The 15,440-nt window shown below is 47.6% G+C and overlaps 1 protein-coding gene across 1 annotated transcript; it reads right to left on the bottom strand.

Annotated features, from left to right (window-relative positions):
- On the bottom strand, positions 1-15,195 carry LOC128350642 (zonadhesin-like). The gene is made up of 9 exons (XM_053309031.1): positions 15,139-15,195; positions 12,199-12,340; positions 7,638-7,681; positions 7,269-7,481; positions 5,322-5,920; positions 3,145-3,718; positions 2,556-2,755; positions 2,065-2,441; positions 1-13 (listed from the first exon to the last, which is right to left on the bottom strand). Exons 2-9 carry the CDS (start codon positions 12,264-12,266, stop codon positions 1-3), a joined length of 2,088 nt encoding a protein of 695 aa, XP_053165006.1. The 5' UTR covers positions 12,267-12,340; positions 15,139-15,195.
- Between the last annotated feature and the right edge of the window lie 245 nt (positions 15,196-15,440).

The raw sequence follows: 15,440 nt of genomic DNA, 5'->3' as shown, positions 1-15,440 counted from the left end.
TCACTCCATTGACCTGAAGGAAGTGAAGCCATTGATTGATAAGGTGCAAGTTAAAGCCCATTCCACTTATACCGAGTTCTTCCTCTGCTTCTTCATGCCACTCTCTTATGCAGACCAAGTAGAATTTCGTTTTCATGATGTGGATAGGCACTCTCAGATAGCTTAAGCCAGATGGCTCCCAAGCAGAACAGAGATTTTTTGGCAGCTGAGGCAGAGGACCCAAAGGGTTCCCTCCCTTGTATGGAAAGTCCCAGTCAGAAATCAAATCACTGCTAAACACTGTCCATATATTCAGTAGCGATATAGCAATGGAGTTTGGACTAGACAAGTGTGCTGCATTAATAATGAACAGAGGAAAAATAAGAAAAACAGAAGGAATAGAACTGCCCAATGGAAGCAACATCAAGAACCTGGAAGAGAAAGAACGTTACAGATACTTGGGCATTCTCCAGGCTGATAACATCGCACACACTGAAGTTAAAAGAAAAATTGGAATACATCAGGAGAGTTAGAAAAATCCTCAAGTCCAAACTCAATGGCGGGAACACCATACAAGCCATAAACACCTGGGCTGTACCTGTTATTAGATACACTGCAGGAATAATAGACTGGACTCAGGCAGAGCTAGAAACGCTAGACCGTAAGACCAGGAAAATCATGACCATCAATCATGCTCTGCACCCCCGCAGTGATGTCGATAGGCTATACCTCCCTCGCAGCTCAGGTGGAAGAGGAATACTGCAAGTCCATCAAACAGTAGAGGAGGAGAAAAGAGGCCTTGAAGAATATATCAAGGACAGTGAAGAAGATGCACTTCAAATGGTCAATAACGAGAAACTATTCAACACCAATGAAAGAAAGCAGGCCTACAAGAAAGAACAAGTCAAGAACCGAGCAGAAATAAGCCCCTGCATGGTCAATATTTGCACACTATAAGTGGAAAATCAGACATCACCAAGACCTGGCAATGGCTTAAGAATGGCAACTTGAAGAAAGAAACAGAGGGTTTAATACTGGCTGCACAAGAACAGGCACTAAGAACAAATGCAATAAGAGCAAAAGTCAAAAAATCCACAACAAACAGCAAGTGCCGCCCTTGTAAGGAAGCAGATGAAACAGTGGACCACCTAATCAGCTGTTGTAAAAAGATCATACAGACTGACTACAAACAAAGGCATGACAAGGTAGCAGGAATGATACACCTGGAACATCTGAAAAAAATACAAGCTACCTGTAGCCAAAAATTGGTGGGACCATAAAACTGAAAAAGTTTAAGAAAATGAAGATGTAGAAATATTATGGGACTTCCAACTACAAACAGACAAACATTTGCCACACAACACACCAGATATAACTGTAGTCGAGAAGAAAGAAAAACAAGTCAAAATAATCAACATAGCAATACCAGGGGATAGCAGAACAGAAGAAAAAGAAATAGAAAAAATCACCAAATACAAAGATCTACAAATGGAAATTGAAAGGCTGTGGCAGAAAAAGACCAAAATAATCCCAGTGGTCATTGGCGCCCTGGGTGCAGTTCCAAAAGACCTTGAAGAGCACCTCAACACCAGAGGGGCCACAGAAATCACCATCAGCCAATTACAAAAAGCAACTTTACTGGGAACAGCCTATATTCTGCGACGATATCTATCATAACAGCAAGAACACTGGCAATAAAATTCTGGCATCACAGGTCCTTGGGAAGGACTTTTTCTTCTATTCTGTTATCCCCTATAATATAATATAATATAATATAATATAATATAATATAATATAATATAATTATTATTTTATTAATATTAACAATAAAATTAATTGTTAATTAATTTGTGTTGTTGTTGTTCACCACCTAGTCTTTGGAGGAGGTGGTATATAAGAAAATTTTAATGAATGAATGAATGAATGAATAAATCTTTCCCCCAGCAGTTGATGTCAATTTTGAAAAGTAACATAACATATATCCACTCTGATCTACTGGTGACACCAAGTGGCAGAATTATGCAGGAACAAGCAATTCTTTCCACACCATTCATAATATTATAAACTCTATAAATACTCACATACACCTCTTTGTTCTTCCTCAGAGCAATATGCAGGTTTTTCAGAGAGACGGCCACTGCATTGAGGGCTGTCCAGGCCTGGTGTCCCTGGCGCTCCTTCCTAATGGTCACAGAGAACTCCTCTGAGGAGTGGTTGTATGTCTCCACGGCCGTATAGTTGCACCCTCCCTGGAAATGGTACAGTCTCTCATCAAAGGTGACGTAGTGTGGATCCCCGTAGATGTGGCAAGAGGCCTTGTCTGAAGTGTAGCAGGCCAGGATCCCATTCTGCACCTTGCAAATCTGGTCCGCCTTGCATGTTTCTGTGTTACAAGTTAGAGTGCCGTTTTCCGCACAATGGCATCGACCTCTGCAGTCCGTTTTCCAGAATGTTGCCCCTTTCTGTTGGAGCAGAGAAGAGCCAGGAGAACGGGGAGTCAGCTTACAACAAGGTAACAACGCCATTTACTTAAGAACACATGGTGAAGGATGCAACAAACATGCCTAGGAACAAACCTCGTAATATTTGCCTTCGTCCAAGCAGCCGCAATCCTCCGTCAAGACGCACTGCTGTCCGCTCAGAATATACCCTTCATGGCACTTGCAGCCTTCCACACAAGGCTTGCTGCAGTTCTTTGGGGCCATAGGGTTGGCACAAGTGGTGGGGCAGGCGCTGGTGCACATATCATGCTCACTGTGGGATGGGCAAAGGAAGACTGGAAAGCAAAGCAAGGCACATGGTCACCTCTGGGCGGGCGGCATCCTGTCTCGGCTCCTGGGGATAAAGCAACGGCTCTCTTTGGGAAATCTGGCAATAACCTGATGGGGTATTATACAGTTGCTAGAGACAACTTCCCAGACTTTGCCAGGCCTTAGTGGCTTCCCTGCAAGAGGAGAACTCTGAATATTACTTCTCTAGTCACCACTGTTGGTTAGCAGCTAAGCATCTTTCAAGAGGGGGGAACTGCCAACCCTCCAAATATTAAAGAGTAAATAGTAGACCGTTTCCATATTTCTAGTGCTCTGGGGTATTGTCTACTAGTCAGGACTTCTTTTCCTCTGAAGAATGGACATCAGAGATGCCAGAGTTTGGATGGCTACTCACGGCAGAAGGTGTCGATTCTCCAGTTGCCAAGGGCCACACCCTCTCTCTGGCATGCATCCCCATAGGCCCCAAGAGTGTTGCACAGCAGCGTCTGCTTTCCGTTGAAGGCACACATGTCCCTGACACAGGTATCAAAGAAGCTCTCGGGACTGATGGTCGAGTGGCAGACCTGAAAGGGCCCCTCACTATTGGTTAGAATCCCACAGAATTCGTTCTCCTTGTAAGCATCCTCCTGGTACGTGCTGCAGGGCGGGGTGATGTCTGGGACCTCACAATAAGGCCGGTCATACTCGGCACCTGGCACTTGCCAGCTCTTCCCCAGCTCAGTGGCGTTCTTGGCTCGCTGCCCATTGGGCATCAAGTTGTCGTCGTCCTTGAGGTTGTTGAAGTTCCCACACAGGCCACAGGTCGCATTGACAAAGGTGGTGGGCATCCGGATTTCCACTAAGTGGTCAGCATCATAGTTGATGATCAGCTGGAAATCTGTCTCTACGGAAATATACCGTCCGCTTCTGCTCACACTTACTGAGCCTTTGCCATGTTTCACTGGGAGAGTCCTCCATATTTGGTCAACCTAAAGAAAGGAAGCATTCAGTCCAAATATCAGAACTCCCCCAAGCAGCAACCATTATTCGCAGAGCTAGAGCTGTTCCCTCATGTAATGGGATCCTAGATAACAGTATGTAACTTATGAACAGACCCCGAGAAGACCATACAGGGCAGCAAGAGCAGGACGACAAGACTCAAAAGCGTGGGATGAACTGTGCAGTCTTTCTGCAGATCAAAGGTGTTTGCGTTCTTATTCCTGGTGCCTATATGAATGGACCCAGAAATATTATGGCATCCTCAGCATTTGGCTTTTTATACACCCAGCCTTTGCCCTCTAAAAAATGATAACTAAAATGAAATGAGTAAATGTAACCCCTAACCTAAGGATTTGGGGAGAGGAAAGACAAGAATACAGGACAGGATTTTAAAAAACGCCAAAGTATCTGCATTCTCACACCATCATTGCTTAGCATTTACACCTTCCAAAAACTGATCGTGTGACCATTCAGCTGTAAGACCTTGGAAAAATGTGAGTTGCAGCCAGCTAATGATGGAAACCAATAATAATAATTATTATTATTTTTACATTTTATATCCTGCTCTTCCTTCCGCTCTTCCTCCAAGGAGCCCAGAGCGGTGTATAATGCACCAGCACTGTAAGGCCTAGGATAGGAGGATCTGCAGCTGGGATCCAGCCCTGCATGCTCCTGCTGGCTGAAGTTGGCTTCCTTGTAAATTGTGGTTGGGGCTGATGGGAGTTGTGGTTCAGCAACCTCTAGAGGCTCCCAGTTTGGGGACTACTGATCTAGGGCATCAGCTGATCATGCAGAGCTTTGTTGTTTATTGCAAACAACGGAGAGCAAAACAAGGCCTGATCTTAGAAATGTGTAAATGCAGCTGGGAGGTTGATGTGGATGAGGGCCACAGCACACTGGCTGCACTCTGGTGGAAAAGCAGCTTATAGATCTAGAAGATAAATAAATGAAAACCCTTTCACTGCACACCACAGTCCTGATCCAAATTGTCCCTTGCCCATGGATGCTGTGAACAAGAAGATGATATTGGACACCCATTCACACATCTGGTGTGGCCCTTAGCCATGGCATATCACTTTCACATTACCAGGTTATGATCAAGACTTTATTCCCTTCATTGCTTTTTAAAAAATGAAGGTCTAGCAAGACCAGGAGGGGTGTGGTGTGTGTGTTGGGGGCGGGCCTGGTTAGACCAACAGCACAGGATGGGCTTTGGCCAGACCTTGGTACCAGCAGTAGATCCCCTTCTGGGGTAAAGAACAGCTGGGTGAGCAGTTTGAAAACCGCCCTGGTCTACCATGAATGCTTCCCATGGAAAGAGGGTGTGAAGGGCCAGATGAAGAAGAGACAACTGGACAGAACCAGTGGAAAAGAATAAGCCTTTGGGGGCAAGTCAGGAAGAAAAAGTCATTTTAAACATGACATTTCAAATACGCTTAAACAGCCATTCTTGACTGTGTGGGGATTTTTCTTTTCACCAAATAAAACTGCTGTGCTGGACAAGTGAAGGAAGAAGAGCAGCTTCAAAGCATCTTCTCACTGAAGAAAGGAAGGAGAACACCATATGGCTCTGGCTCAGAGGCCGACACTCACCAGCACTTGATGCTGGTTGCCCTTATGGATTTCGATGTGGTGGCCATACAGGTCCATGAGCACCTTGTGGACAAAACTCCGGGAGGGGCTCTCCAGATACTCGTTCTTGGCCTCAATGTTGAAGTGGGGCAGCTCCGCCAACTTGCTGCACAGCTTGGCCAGGGTGTAGGTGCAGTTGCCCATGAAGTGGTAGTTCTCATTGTCAAAGGTGCTGTAGTGGGGGTCTCCGTGGACTCGACAGACCTTGTGCGTGTAGTTGTAGCATCCAATAGTGCTGTTCTCAACCCCACAGTAAGAACCTTTGGGGCAGGAATCGCTGGAGCACCCCAGCTGGCCACCAGGAGTGGGGCAGGTGCATCTGGAGGAGCAGGTGTGGTCAGTCCAGAACTGGGAGCCCACCGGGTAGTGCTTGCCCTCGTGCCGGCATCCACACTGCCGGCGGGAGACGCAGCTGCCATTGTAGAGGAGGAAGCCGCTGTCGCAGGCGCACCCTTTCACGCAGGGCAAGCGGCAGGTGTCTGGAGAAGCGGGCTCCGCACAGGAGGCCGGGCAGGCTGTTGTGCAGGGATAGTAGTGGCTGTTGGGTGGGCAGGAGGTGGCTGCAGGAAGCAAGCGGCAGACCCCCATGAGACCTCAGGGAACCCCACACGGCTGCATGTCCCCGCTCTGGCATAAAAGAGCCCTGGGGAGGGCAGCTAACAAAACCATATGAGGTGAACCACCACCTCAACATCACTGTCAGCAAAAACAGAGTACAGTGTGAGAAAAGGGGGCAGCATCCAGACTGGTGACGAAGCACCAATGACATCAGTGAGACTCATGAAAAATCACTAACTAAAGTCCAGGATAGATTCTCCTGCAGAGAATCTATTTATGTGGTCACTAAGAGTCATCACTGACTTGACGGCACTTCATCAATCAATCAGACTTAAGTCCCACTGATTTCAGCAGGACTTAGTCATGAGTAACTTGGCTTGATGCTGCCCAGTATCATAAACAAACCACCATTTTTATTTTTATTTTTTATTTTTACATTTATATTCCTCTCTTCCTCCAGGTAGCCCAGAGCGGTGTACATAGTTAAGTTTCTCCTCACAACAACTCTGTGAAGTAGGTTAGGCTGAGAGAGAAGTGACCGGCCCAGAGTCAGCCAGCAAGTATCATGGCCGAATGGGGATTTGAACTCGGGTCTCTCCGGTCCCAGTCCAGGGCACTTTCCAGACTAGCTGCTCAACAGCAGCAAAATGCCTCTGTTCGGGCAATTCACACTCGGAACGTAAACAGCAGGGGGAGCCGTCTCGCGGCAACTAACAAACCGAAAAAACAGCAACTTTTTCACACCAGATATACGATGTCCTAGCTCTGTTTCGCAGTGATTAAATTTGCAACAAGGCATTGGAAATATGAACAGCACCCTGCTGTCTGTGTAGGAACTGCAGTGTCACAACGCAGGAAGTGTGGAAGCACACTTCTAAGATACGTCTAGGTTCTAGTCTGGAAAGCGCCCAGCACTCTAACCATGACACCATGCTGGTGGTGTACACCACCTTAACACTAACTGGTTGCCTGCTGTAGTTATTACCTTGCTCTGCTTGCCCTGTGGTCGAGCTGGTCTTGTGGTCGCCAGCATGACTTGTCCCCTTAGCTAAGCAGGGCCTGTCCTGAATTGCATCTGAATGGGAGACTAGAAGTGTGAGCACTGTCAGAGATTCCCCTCAGCAGGGGATGGAGCCGCTCTGGGAAGAGCATCTAGGTTCCAAGTTCCCTCCTGGCAGCATCTCCAAGACAGGGCTAAGAGAGATTCCAGCCTGCAACCTTAGAGAAGCTGCTGCCAGTCTGAGTAGACAGTACTGAGCAAGACAGACCAATGGTCTGACTCAGTATATGGCAGCTGCCTATGTTCCTATGAACTCACAGAGGCACTGGACTCTCTTGGGCCCCCCTTACCTTTTCCTGGAGGACCTTTTTGCGCTGGTGCCCCCCTGGCGCTTTGTCCCTGGGACCCCCTTGCCGAGCTGACTTGTCTCCACCTTGCCATGGCGGCCCCAGAGCTCCACAGAAGACTGGGATAGGGGTAAGTGGAGGTGGGGTGGGGCAATCTCCAAACAGCCTCTGGTTGCTTCCTGGCCGAGCCTCCGCCCTCTGCCTTGATGCCTGGACCTGTTCCAAGGGTTAGAAAGTGGCAAGTTCATATCCGGGCTCCTCCATTGGGCTCACGACGGGGGTTTCCCGGCTCAGGATCACACAGTGGATGAGAAGTTGCCTTATGGGCAGCAGCAGTAGCACAGGCGGCCGTTAGCCCAAGCACTCACTTACCCAGCCTCCTTTCCAGACCAGTCACTGGGTCTCTGTCTTCAGTCCTGAAAAAGGAGGTACAAATGTATCAGGTTGCTTTTAAACAGCATTGCTACGGCTTGATTGTTAGTGCCATCAATACAGGAGTTGGGCCAGGCGCTGTATTATTATATGGGCTGTCTGCTTTACTCTGGGGTTCTTAAGAGTTGCTGCATTTTGATATCAGGCAAAGTAGAACCTTCCTAGAGAGACTGAAGGGTCATTCACACAATCAAAAACTGTATTCTATCGCCAGGAGTTGACACCGCCTCGACGGCACAACTTTACTTTTCCCGGCTTTTGGGAACTGTGTGTGCTCCCAGTTTTCGGTTGTGTGGAAGCAAGGTGGGAGGAAAACCTGGGTAGAAGTGACTGTGTGGAAGCAAGGGAGGAGGAAAATCTTGCTTCCACGCAACTGAAAACTGGGAGCACACACAGCTCCCAAACACGGGTAGAGCACAGTTCTTGATTGTGCGAATGACCTCTGTGGATACCTTTGCAAGCTCCTTGATACCAAGAACAAGGCACGGCACTATATGCACACTTTTCACACACAATTACCAATCACTAACTCAATAGTACATCTAATGACATGGGCTCTGGCCCACAGAAGCCTCTGCCACACATGAGTCTTTCATGTGCTAGTTTGCTGCCACAGACTAGCATTGATTCCCCCTAGTCCAGAACTGATCACAAATTGCTCCTTCATTGGATGCTCCCACCTATGTATTGCCTTTGATGCTGGGGTCTTCCACATACGAGGCTCTTTGGACCTTAGCAGGATCAGGCTTTAGCATCAGCAGAGGTAGCCAAGCGGGGTGGGACAAGGGGCTGTGACATCTGTGGACTGTTGGAGGGGAGGAATTTGACTAACCCCCAATTATAACACAGACAGCATGAGCAGTAAAAGTTGAGTCCACTAAAGAGTAACTTGAGGCAGTTGTTTAAGATCCAAAGTAAGCAAACTTTATTGGGGAAATCCATTCTTGGATAGAAAGCCTAATACAACAAATATTTTTATACCACTTTTCAACAAAGAAGATGCCAAAGCAATTTACATAGATAAAAATAAATAAATAAAATGGCCCCCTGTCCCCAAAGGGCTCACAATATAAAAAAGACACATAAGAGAAACACTAGCAACAGCCACTGGAGAGGTGCTGTGCTGGGGCTGGATAGGGCCAGTTACTCTCCCCCTGCTAAATAAAGATAATCGCCACTTTAAAAAGGTGCCTCTTTGCTCAACTTGCTGTCTTCATAGTATAGGGGTTGGGAGAGATGGGTATTATGGCTAATGATCATCAGGAGATTTGGTGCAGGGTGTTACCAGTATGCTGATGATACCCAAATCTATTTCTCCATGTCAACATCATTGGGAGAGGGCATAACCTCCCTAAATGCCTGCCTGTAGTCGGTGATAGGCTGGATGAAGGATAACAAACTGAGGATTAATCCAGATAAGTCGGAGGTACTTATCTGTGCGGGGTGGGAACTCAGTAGAGTAGACTATTTTGATCTGCTGGTTCTGGATGGGGTCACGCTCCCCCGGAAGGAACAGGTACTCAGTCTGGGGGTGCTTCTGGATCCAAACCTCTCCCTGGTATCCCAGGTTGAGGCGGTGGCCAGAGGTGCTTTTTATCGGCTTCGGCTGATATGCCAGCTGCATCAATTTCTTGAGATGAATGGCCTCAAAACGGTAGTACATATGCTGGTAATCTCTAGGCTGGTTTACTGTAATGTGCTCTATGTGGGGCTGCCTTTGTATGTAGTCCAGAAACTGCAGTTGGTTCAGAATGGGATGGCCAGGTTGGTCTCTGGGTCATCTAGGAGAGACCATATTACTCCTGTGTTGACAGAACTACACTGGCTGCCGGTAGGTTTCTGGGCAAAATACAAGGTGCTGGTTATTACCTATAAAGCCCTAAACAGCTTAGGCCCTGCTAGGTATTTAAGAGAACATCTTCTTCGCCATGAACCCCACTGCCTGTTGCCTGCTAAGATCATCTGGAGAGGTTCATCTGTGGTTGCCGCCAACTCGTCTGGCAGCTACTCGGGAACGGGCCTTCTCCGTTGCAGCCCCTGGACTTTGGAATGTGCTCCCTGTCTCTGGCAACTTTTAAAAAGGCACTGAAGATGCATTTATTCACCCTGGCTTTTAAATAGATCTATGGTTCTTAAAAAAATTAATACTGGATTTAAAATGTTTTCATTTTTTTTAATGTTTTAAATGATTTTTAATTGTTAAGTGATTTGATGTTTTAAATTATTATAATTGTAAACCACCCAGAGACACAGGTTTTGGGTGGTATAGAAATGTAATAAATAAAACTAATAATAATAATGGAGTCTGCAGAGAGCTGAGCACATGAAAAGCAGTCTGGGAGCAAGAAGGGGCAGAGTGAGAGACCCTGAAAATATCAGACACAGAGAGAGCAAAGGGAGAGACAACAGAAGGGAAATAAAGAGGAAGCCCCTTAGGAACAGAGGAAGCTGCCATCTACTGAGTCATCTAGCTCAGTCTTGTCTACCCAGACTGGCAGCGGCTTCTCCCAGATTGCAGGCAGGAGTCTCTTTCAGATCTGTCTTGGAGATGCTGCTGCCAGGGAGGGGACTTGGACCCTTCTGCCTGCAAGCAGGCAGGGGCTCTTCCCAGAGTGGCCCCATCCCCTCAGGGGAATATTTCACAGCGCTCGCACACGTTATATCCCATTGAAATACAATCCTGGGAGAACCCTGCTTAGCTAAGGGGGCAATTCATGCTTGCTAGCACAAGACCAGCTCCCTTTCCTCACTGTCACTAAGCTACTGCAAGAGCCAATGCTCCTGGCGGGAGGTGCATCTCCCTCAGACTGGACCTGGGCCCTTCTGCCTGCAGGTATGCAGGTGCTCCCCCACTGAGCCCCGTCCCGAGGGGAACAGGCCAGTATGTTTCCTGGTGAAATACAAACTAAGTGCTGGCTATTACCTATAAAGCTCTTAATGGCTTGGGACCAGGTTATTTAAGAGAGAGAGCCTCCTTGGTCATGAACCCGGCCGCCTTTTAAGATCTTCTGGAGAGGTCCAGTTAGGGTTGCCACCTGCTTGTCTGGTGGCCACTCGGGACCAGGCTTTCTCTGTAGCTGCCCCAGGGCTTTGGGATATGCTCCCTGCTGAAATAAAAGTATCTCCTTCTCTGTTTGTTTTCAGGAAGACACTCAAGACTCCCCTGTTCTTGCAAGCTTTTAATTAGAATTTTAATAATTTGTTTTATATTGTTTTTATTGTGTTTTATGTATTTTAACCTGTGATTTTAATGTTGGCATCTGGACACAGCCTAGAGATTTACATAACAGGCAGTATAAAAATATGATAGATAGATAGATAGATAGATAGATAGATAGATAGATAGATAGATAGATAGATATCTTACAGTGCTCACATGTAAAGCTGGAGCAGAGGGAGAGGCAACAAGAGGGGGTATAAAGAAGAAGACCCTTGCTTACTCTCTGTATTCCAAATAACCCTCTTGGATGGGGCAGTTGGAATACAGATTGCATTTCAAATGCCCCACTAGGATAGAGCGTGCATGCAACTAGGGCTACATCTGCAACACGGGCAGGCAAAATGTCAAAAGCCCAAGCAGCAGTTCTATAGGGGAGGCAAGCTGGAAGCCGTCTGTGGCGAGGATAATCTGGCACGCCAGGAGGAGCAGCCCAAGGTCTGCTTTGGGCAAAAAAAAAAAAGGTGCTTGAAGAAGAGCAGCAGGAGGTTTTCCTTCTTCTTTTCCATCCAGCTTCCCTGCCATGATTTGCCCTTAAAGCAAAACATCCAGCGTGCAGCGCAGACTCTCTGCCATCCAAACAGAATTTAGAAAAGCAGAATACTTCTGAGCCAAGGATCCCAAAACTAACTGTCCATCCAAGCAACCAACCGTGAAGCAGAGAAAGGGGTGAATCAAACAGATGATGATTTTAGATTGGAGGAAAGAAGGTGGGTTGCCAGAATACAGATAAAGCGATCCAAAATCTTACCCTTTCAGGGATAAAGGCCATCTCCAATAAGCAACATCAGACCCACGCCCCTTGGCAACAGCCTCAAGGGAAAGGCCGCCTGATAAGAAGGCATTCATTGTTACAGGAACCAGCAAGAGTTTGGGTCAGGGTACAAAGAACCAGCATTTCCACCTCCTGCCAAGAATGGTTTAAATCAAGGGCTCTCAAACTTGGGTCCCCAGATGTTGCTGGACTCCAGCAGGGGTGTAGCTATACTTGAGTGGATGGGTTCAAAGGACCCAGGCCCCCCAGCTCCACCCCTCCTTCTTTTCTTCACATGAACATGCCCCCCCCTCCCCTAGCTACGCCCCTGGACTCCAGCTCCCATTGCCCCCCGCCACAATAGCTGAAGAAGACCTGGCTTAAATCATTCAGCCGAGGGCAGCCCTCCACCCCGCAACCAAGCCCTCACTGGTAGAAAATGATTCCTAACCCTTAAGAGGACTCAACCAGGATGCAAACTTAAAAAAAAAACAAACTAACTAACCAGCTGTGCTGGGGAAATTGCTTACCCTTTGATAGATGCCACCGAGAGACATACACCCATCATTATATGCTGGAAACACCCCAGGGTCTCCATGCTGCTTAGGTGAATGCAGGAGTCTTCCTTCCTTTTCTGAAGCCTGCAGCATATTAATCCATCACCTTTGCAAGCTGGGGACAGAGTGAGAATGGCATGGGCGATTCAAAGACTGCAGAAGTGAGAGGGCGGAGCACAGGTGGCCATACAAATCGCCCTGGCCAGGGTGCTGCTGTCAGCTTCCACCCAAGGTCATGGTCTTCTTCCCTTACCTGCTTTCCCCCCAGGGAGCAGCAGCACACGGATCAGGGCTCCCAGGACGGAGCTGTGAATACACTGGGGAGTGGCCTTCTAAATCCCACCCCGCCTTGAGCCCGGCCACACAAGCTCTTAGCAAGACTTTTGTAAACCGCCTTGGGGCTATATTTTAACGAAAGGCGGTATAAAAATGCAAAAATAAATAAATTAAATAAATAAGACATCGTGTCACTGAGGAGATCCACCGCCATCGCATCTAGGGGTTCCATCATGTGGTCTGGGGGAAGTCAAATCCATCCTGTATGTTCTGTTGTGCTGTCCATTATATAGAGATTTAAGATGCTCCTGATTAACTCCTCTTCTGACACCCTTCCCAGGCTGTTCAGGAGACTTTTATGTTTCTTATCGTCTCGGACAGAATTGTAGATGTCACCTTTAAGGTGGCCAAATTTTGTTCTATTGCAGTATTGTTACGGCAGCGAGTTCTTCTTGATTAATTTTATCATTTTTATTGATTATCCGTGGATACTTATGCACATATTTACATATTTCCTTCTTGCAATTGTACTTTCCTATGTTATGAGATGTTTTGTTTATGTCACGTTATGCTGACCTTTGGTTGTAAATAAAGAATTCATTCAATCTAGGAGTTCCCAAGCCTGAGTCCCCATTTGGACTAAAACTTCCATCATCCCCAGCCTTTGGCCACTGCCGCTGAGGGTGATGGAAGTTGTAGTCCAACCTTGGGGACGCAACCTTGGGGCTTGTGGGAGACTGGCAAAAAGAGAATTAGAGAAATGCTTGTGGTGGCTGGGCTGGGCTGGGCTGGGCTGGGCTGGGCTGCAGGCTTTGTGTTAAACTTCAGCTTCCTGAGGACATGCAGAGTGCAGAGAAGCTCACACCAACAACCATGCTTCTACACTTGGGGAAAAGAATCTTTTTATAAAGCCCCCCCCCCTTTGTTTTTGCATCTAAGATTTCTGACTTCGATCAAGTTCTGTCCACTCATTTTGGATTGGATTAGGATGTAAGTAGATCAATCTTTATGTGACTGTACGATGCGGATGCATTTTGTATTACATTGCACTGATGAACTCAATTTTATTTACTTAAAGATATATATCCTGCCTTTTCCTAAAAAGCTCAAGGCAGCTTACAATAGCATTTAGAATCAATATATAGCAAGAAACAGCAGAACTTGTGAGAGTCACGCAACATCTCTGCTTGCATGCACCAAGAACATTGGAAATGCCTGTGATTGCCAAAGACCTAATAAAAGATCTGAAGAATGCCTTGTTCCTCATTCTGTTAATATTCCACAGACAAGCATACGCTCCTTGATGCATCTACCTCCTCCTTGTTCCCATTAGGATTGGTACGGTACAGGAGCATCCCGAGATAAGGGGCAGGTTGCATTCTCTCTGGATTAGTACAGGGTGGACAAAGGCATGTACAGTGGCCTCATCAATGGCTTGTTGCCGGGAATGAGCACTCTCTGGTGTATAATTGCTTTGTGAACAGATGGAGATTGTGCTGGAGTGTGTAATTATTTTTCGAAGCGCCAACAAAGGAAGCTACCCACTCCAGGCACATAGGAGAGTGCAGAGTTGTGTTGCTGCAGTTATCTAAAGAACACGCATGGAGATTGTTGAACAACTTAAACCAAATAGGTCTACTGATGAAGTACATTTTGGATAGGAAAGACCTAGCCCTGTCGAAAGGCTATTGTCTGGCAAGGCCAGCTGTCCTTACCTCCCAAGGACGGAATGGTGAGAGGGCCCAAGGCGACAGGGATGGATGGCAGCCAGGAGAGACAGAGGAAAGATTGCCAACGGGCAGGGACTCAGCTCCAGGGGAGGAGGAGCTGAGGAAGGCCTGGGAGGATAACACCAGCAGCATGCATGCCTCCTGAAGGGAGGGAGTCTGAGCAGGAGGAAGGAGACGGGGGGGGGGGGGGAGGCATTGGCAGCAGCTGTAAGGGGTAGTCAATTACAGGGGGAAGAGAGGCGTTGGCCCTGTAATTGGGGGCAGGTGAGGCATTGCCTGTGAGGAGGCAGAGAAGGAGCCGGCCAGGGATGAGAAAGGGGCTGGTGGAGAGTGTCAGGGGCCCCCAGAGAGGGCAGACACAAGGAACAAGCAGCCTTGGACAGAGGAGGCACAGGGTGATGCTCAACCCCCTCCCTGTGCCTATTCTGAGCCTAGCCAGGCTGGGTAGAGGAGACAGGGACATCCAGCCAGACAGGTATATCATGGATACATGGAGATATCTCTCCATCTTCTCTCTAGGAGGAAAGGAAGAGGACTGGCTCCCTACAGCAAGTGCCTGAGGAGTCAAGGCAGGGGTCATTGACGAGCAGGGCATCACCCCGTCAGCCATGGCGGAGACCTTCAAGCTTAGGGTCAAGAATAATTTGCTGGACTACACAGTTCACATCTTTTACCTGGAAGTACATAAGGAGGAGTTCTGGGACCTGCCACAAGTGGAGACAGCAATCAAAGACATCCAAATGTGGGTAAAAGCAGCTACTATACAGATATTTATAGACTGCTTGTCCATGTTTAGGGAGAAGCAATCCTCTAAAGAGCCTTCCCACCCTCTCACTCTAAGTTATAGGCACAGGCATGGCCTCAGAGTTGGGGGGAAGAGGAAAATATATTCACTCCACTCCTTCACCTATCAGCAGGAGCCAGAAGTCTGAGCTCTTCTCTGGGAGTCCATCAGACCAACACACACCATCCCTGCTGATCATCTCATCTTTGTCAGCCCCTGCCTTAAATAAAGCCCTACATTTAGGGTACTCCCCCCCCCTTCCAGCTTGTTCCTTCTTCCCTGGCCAGGCAAGTGGATTGGCCACCCAATCCCCGGCCTCCAAAGGGGACTTGTTCTCCAACTCCACCCCCTTCGCTAGCATTTCTACACACTTCCACAGCTGTGGAGCTGATCGCAGCTGTTGCCCGCCTCTCTGAGCCCTTCCT

Source organism: Hemicordylus capensis, chromosome 3 (genome assembly GCF_027244095.1).
Source record: "Hemicordylus capensis ecotype Gifberg chromosome 3, rHemCap1.1.pri, whole genome shotgun sequence".
Lineage (NCBI taxonomy): Eukaryota > Metazoa > Chordata > Lepidosauria > Squamata > Cordylidae > Hemicordylus > Hemicordylus capensis.
The sequence above is the reverse complement of the archived record's forward strand: the minus strand, read 5'-3'. Positions and strand labels throughout refer to the sequence as shown.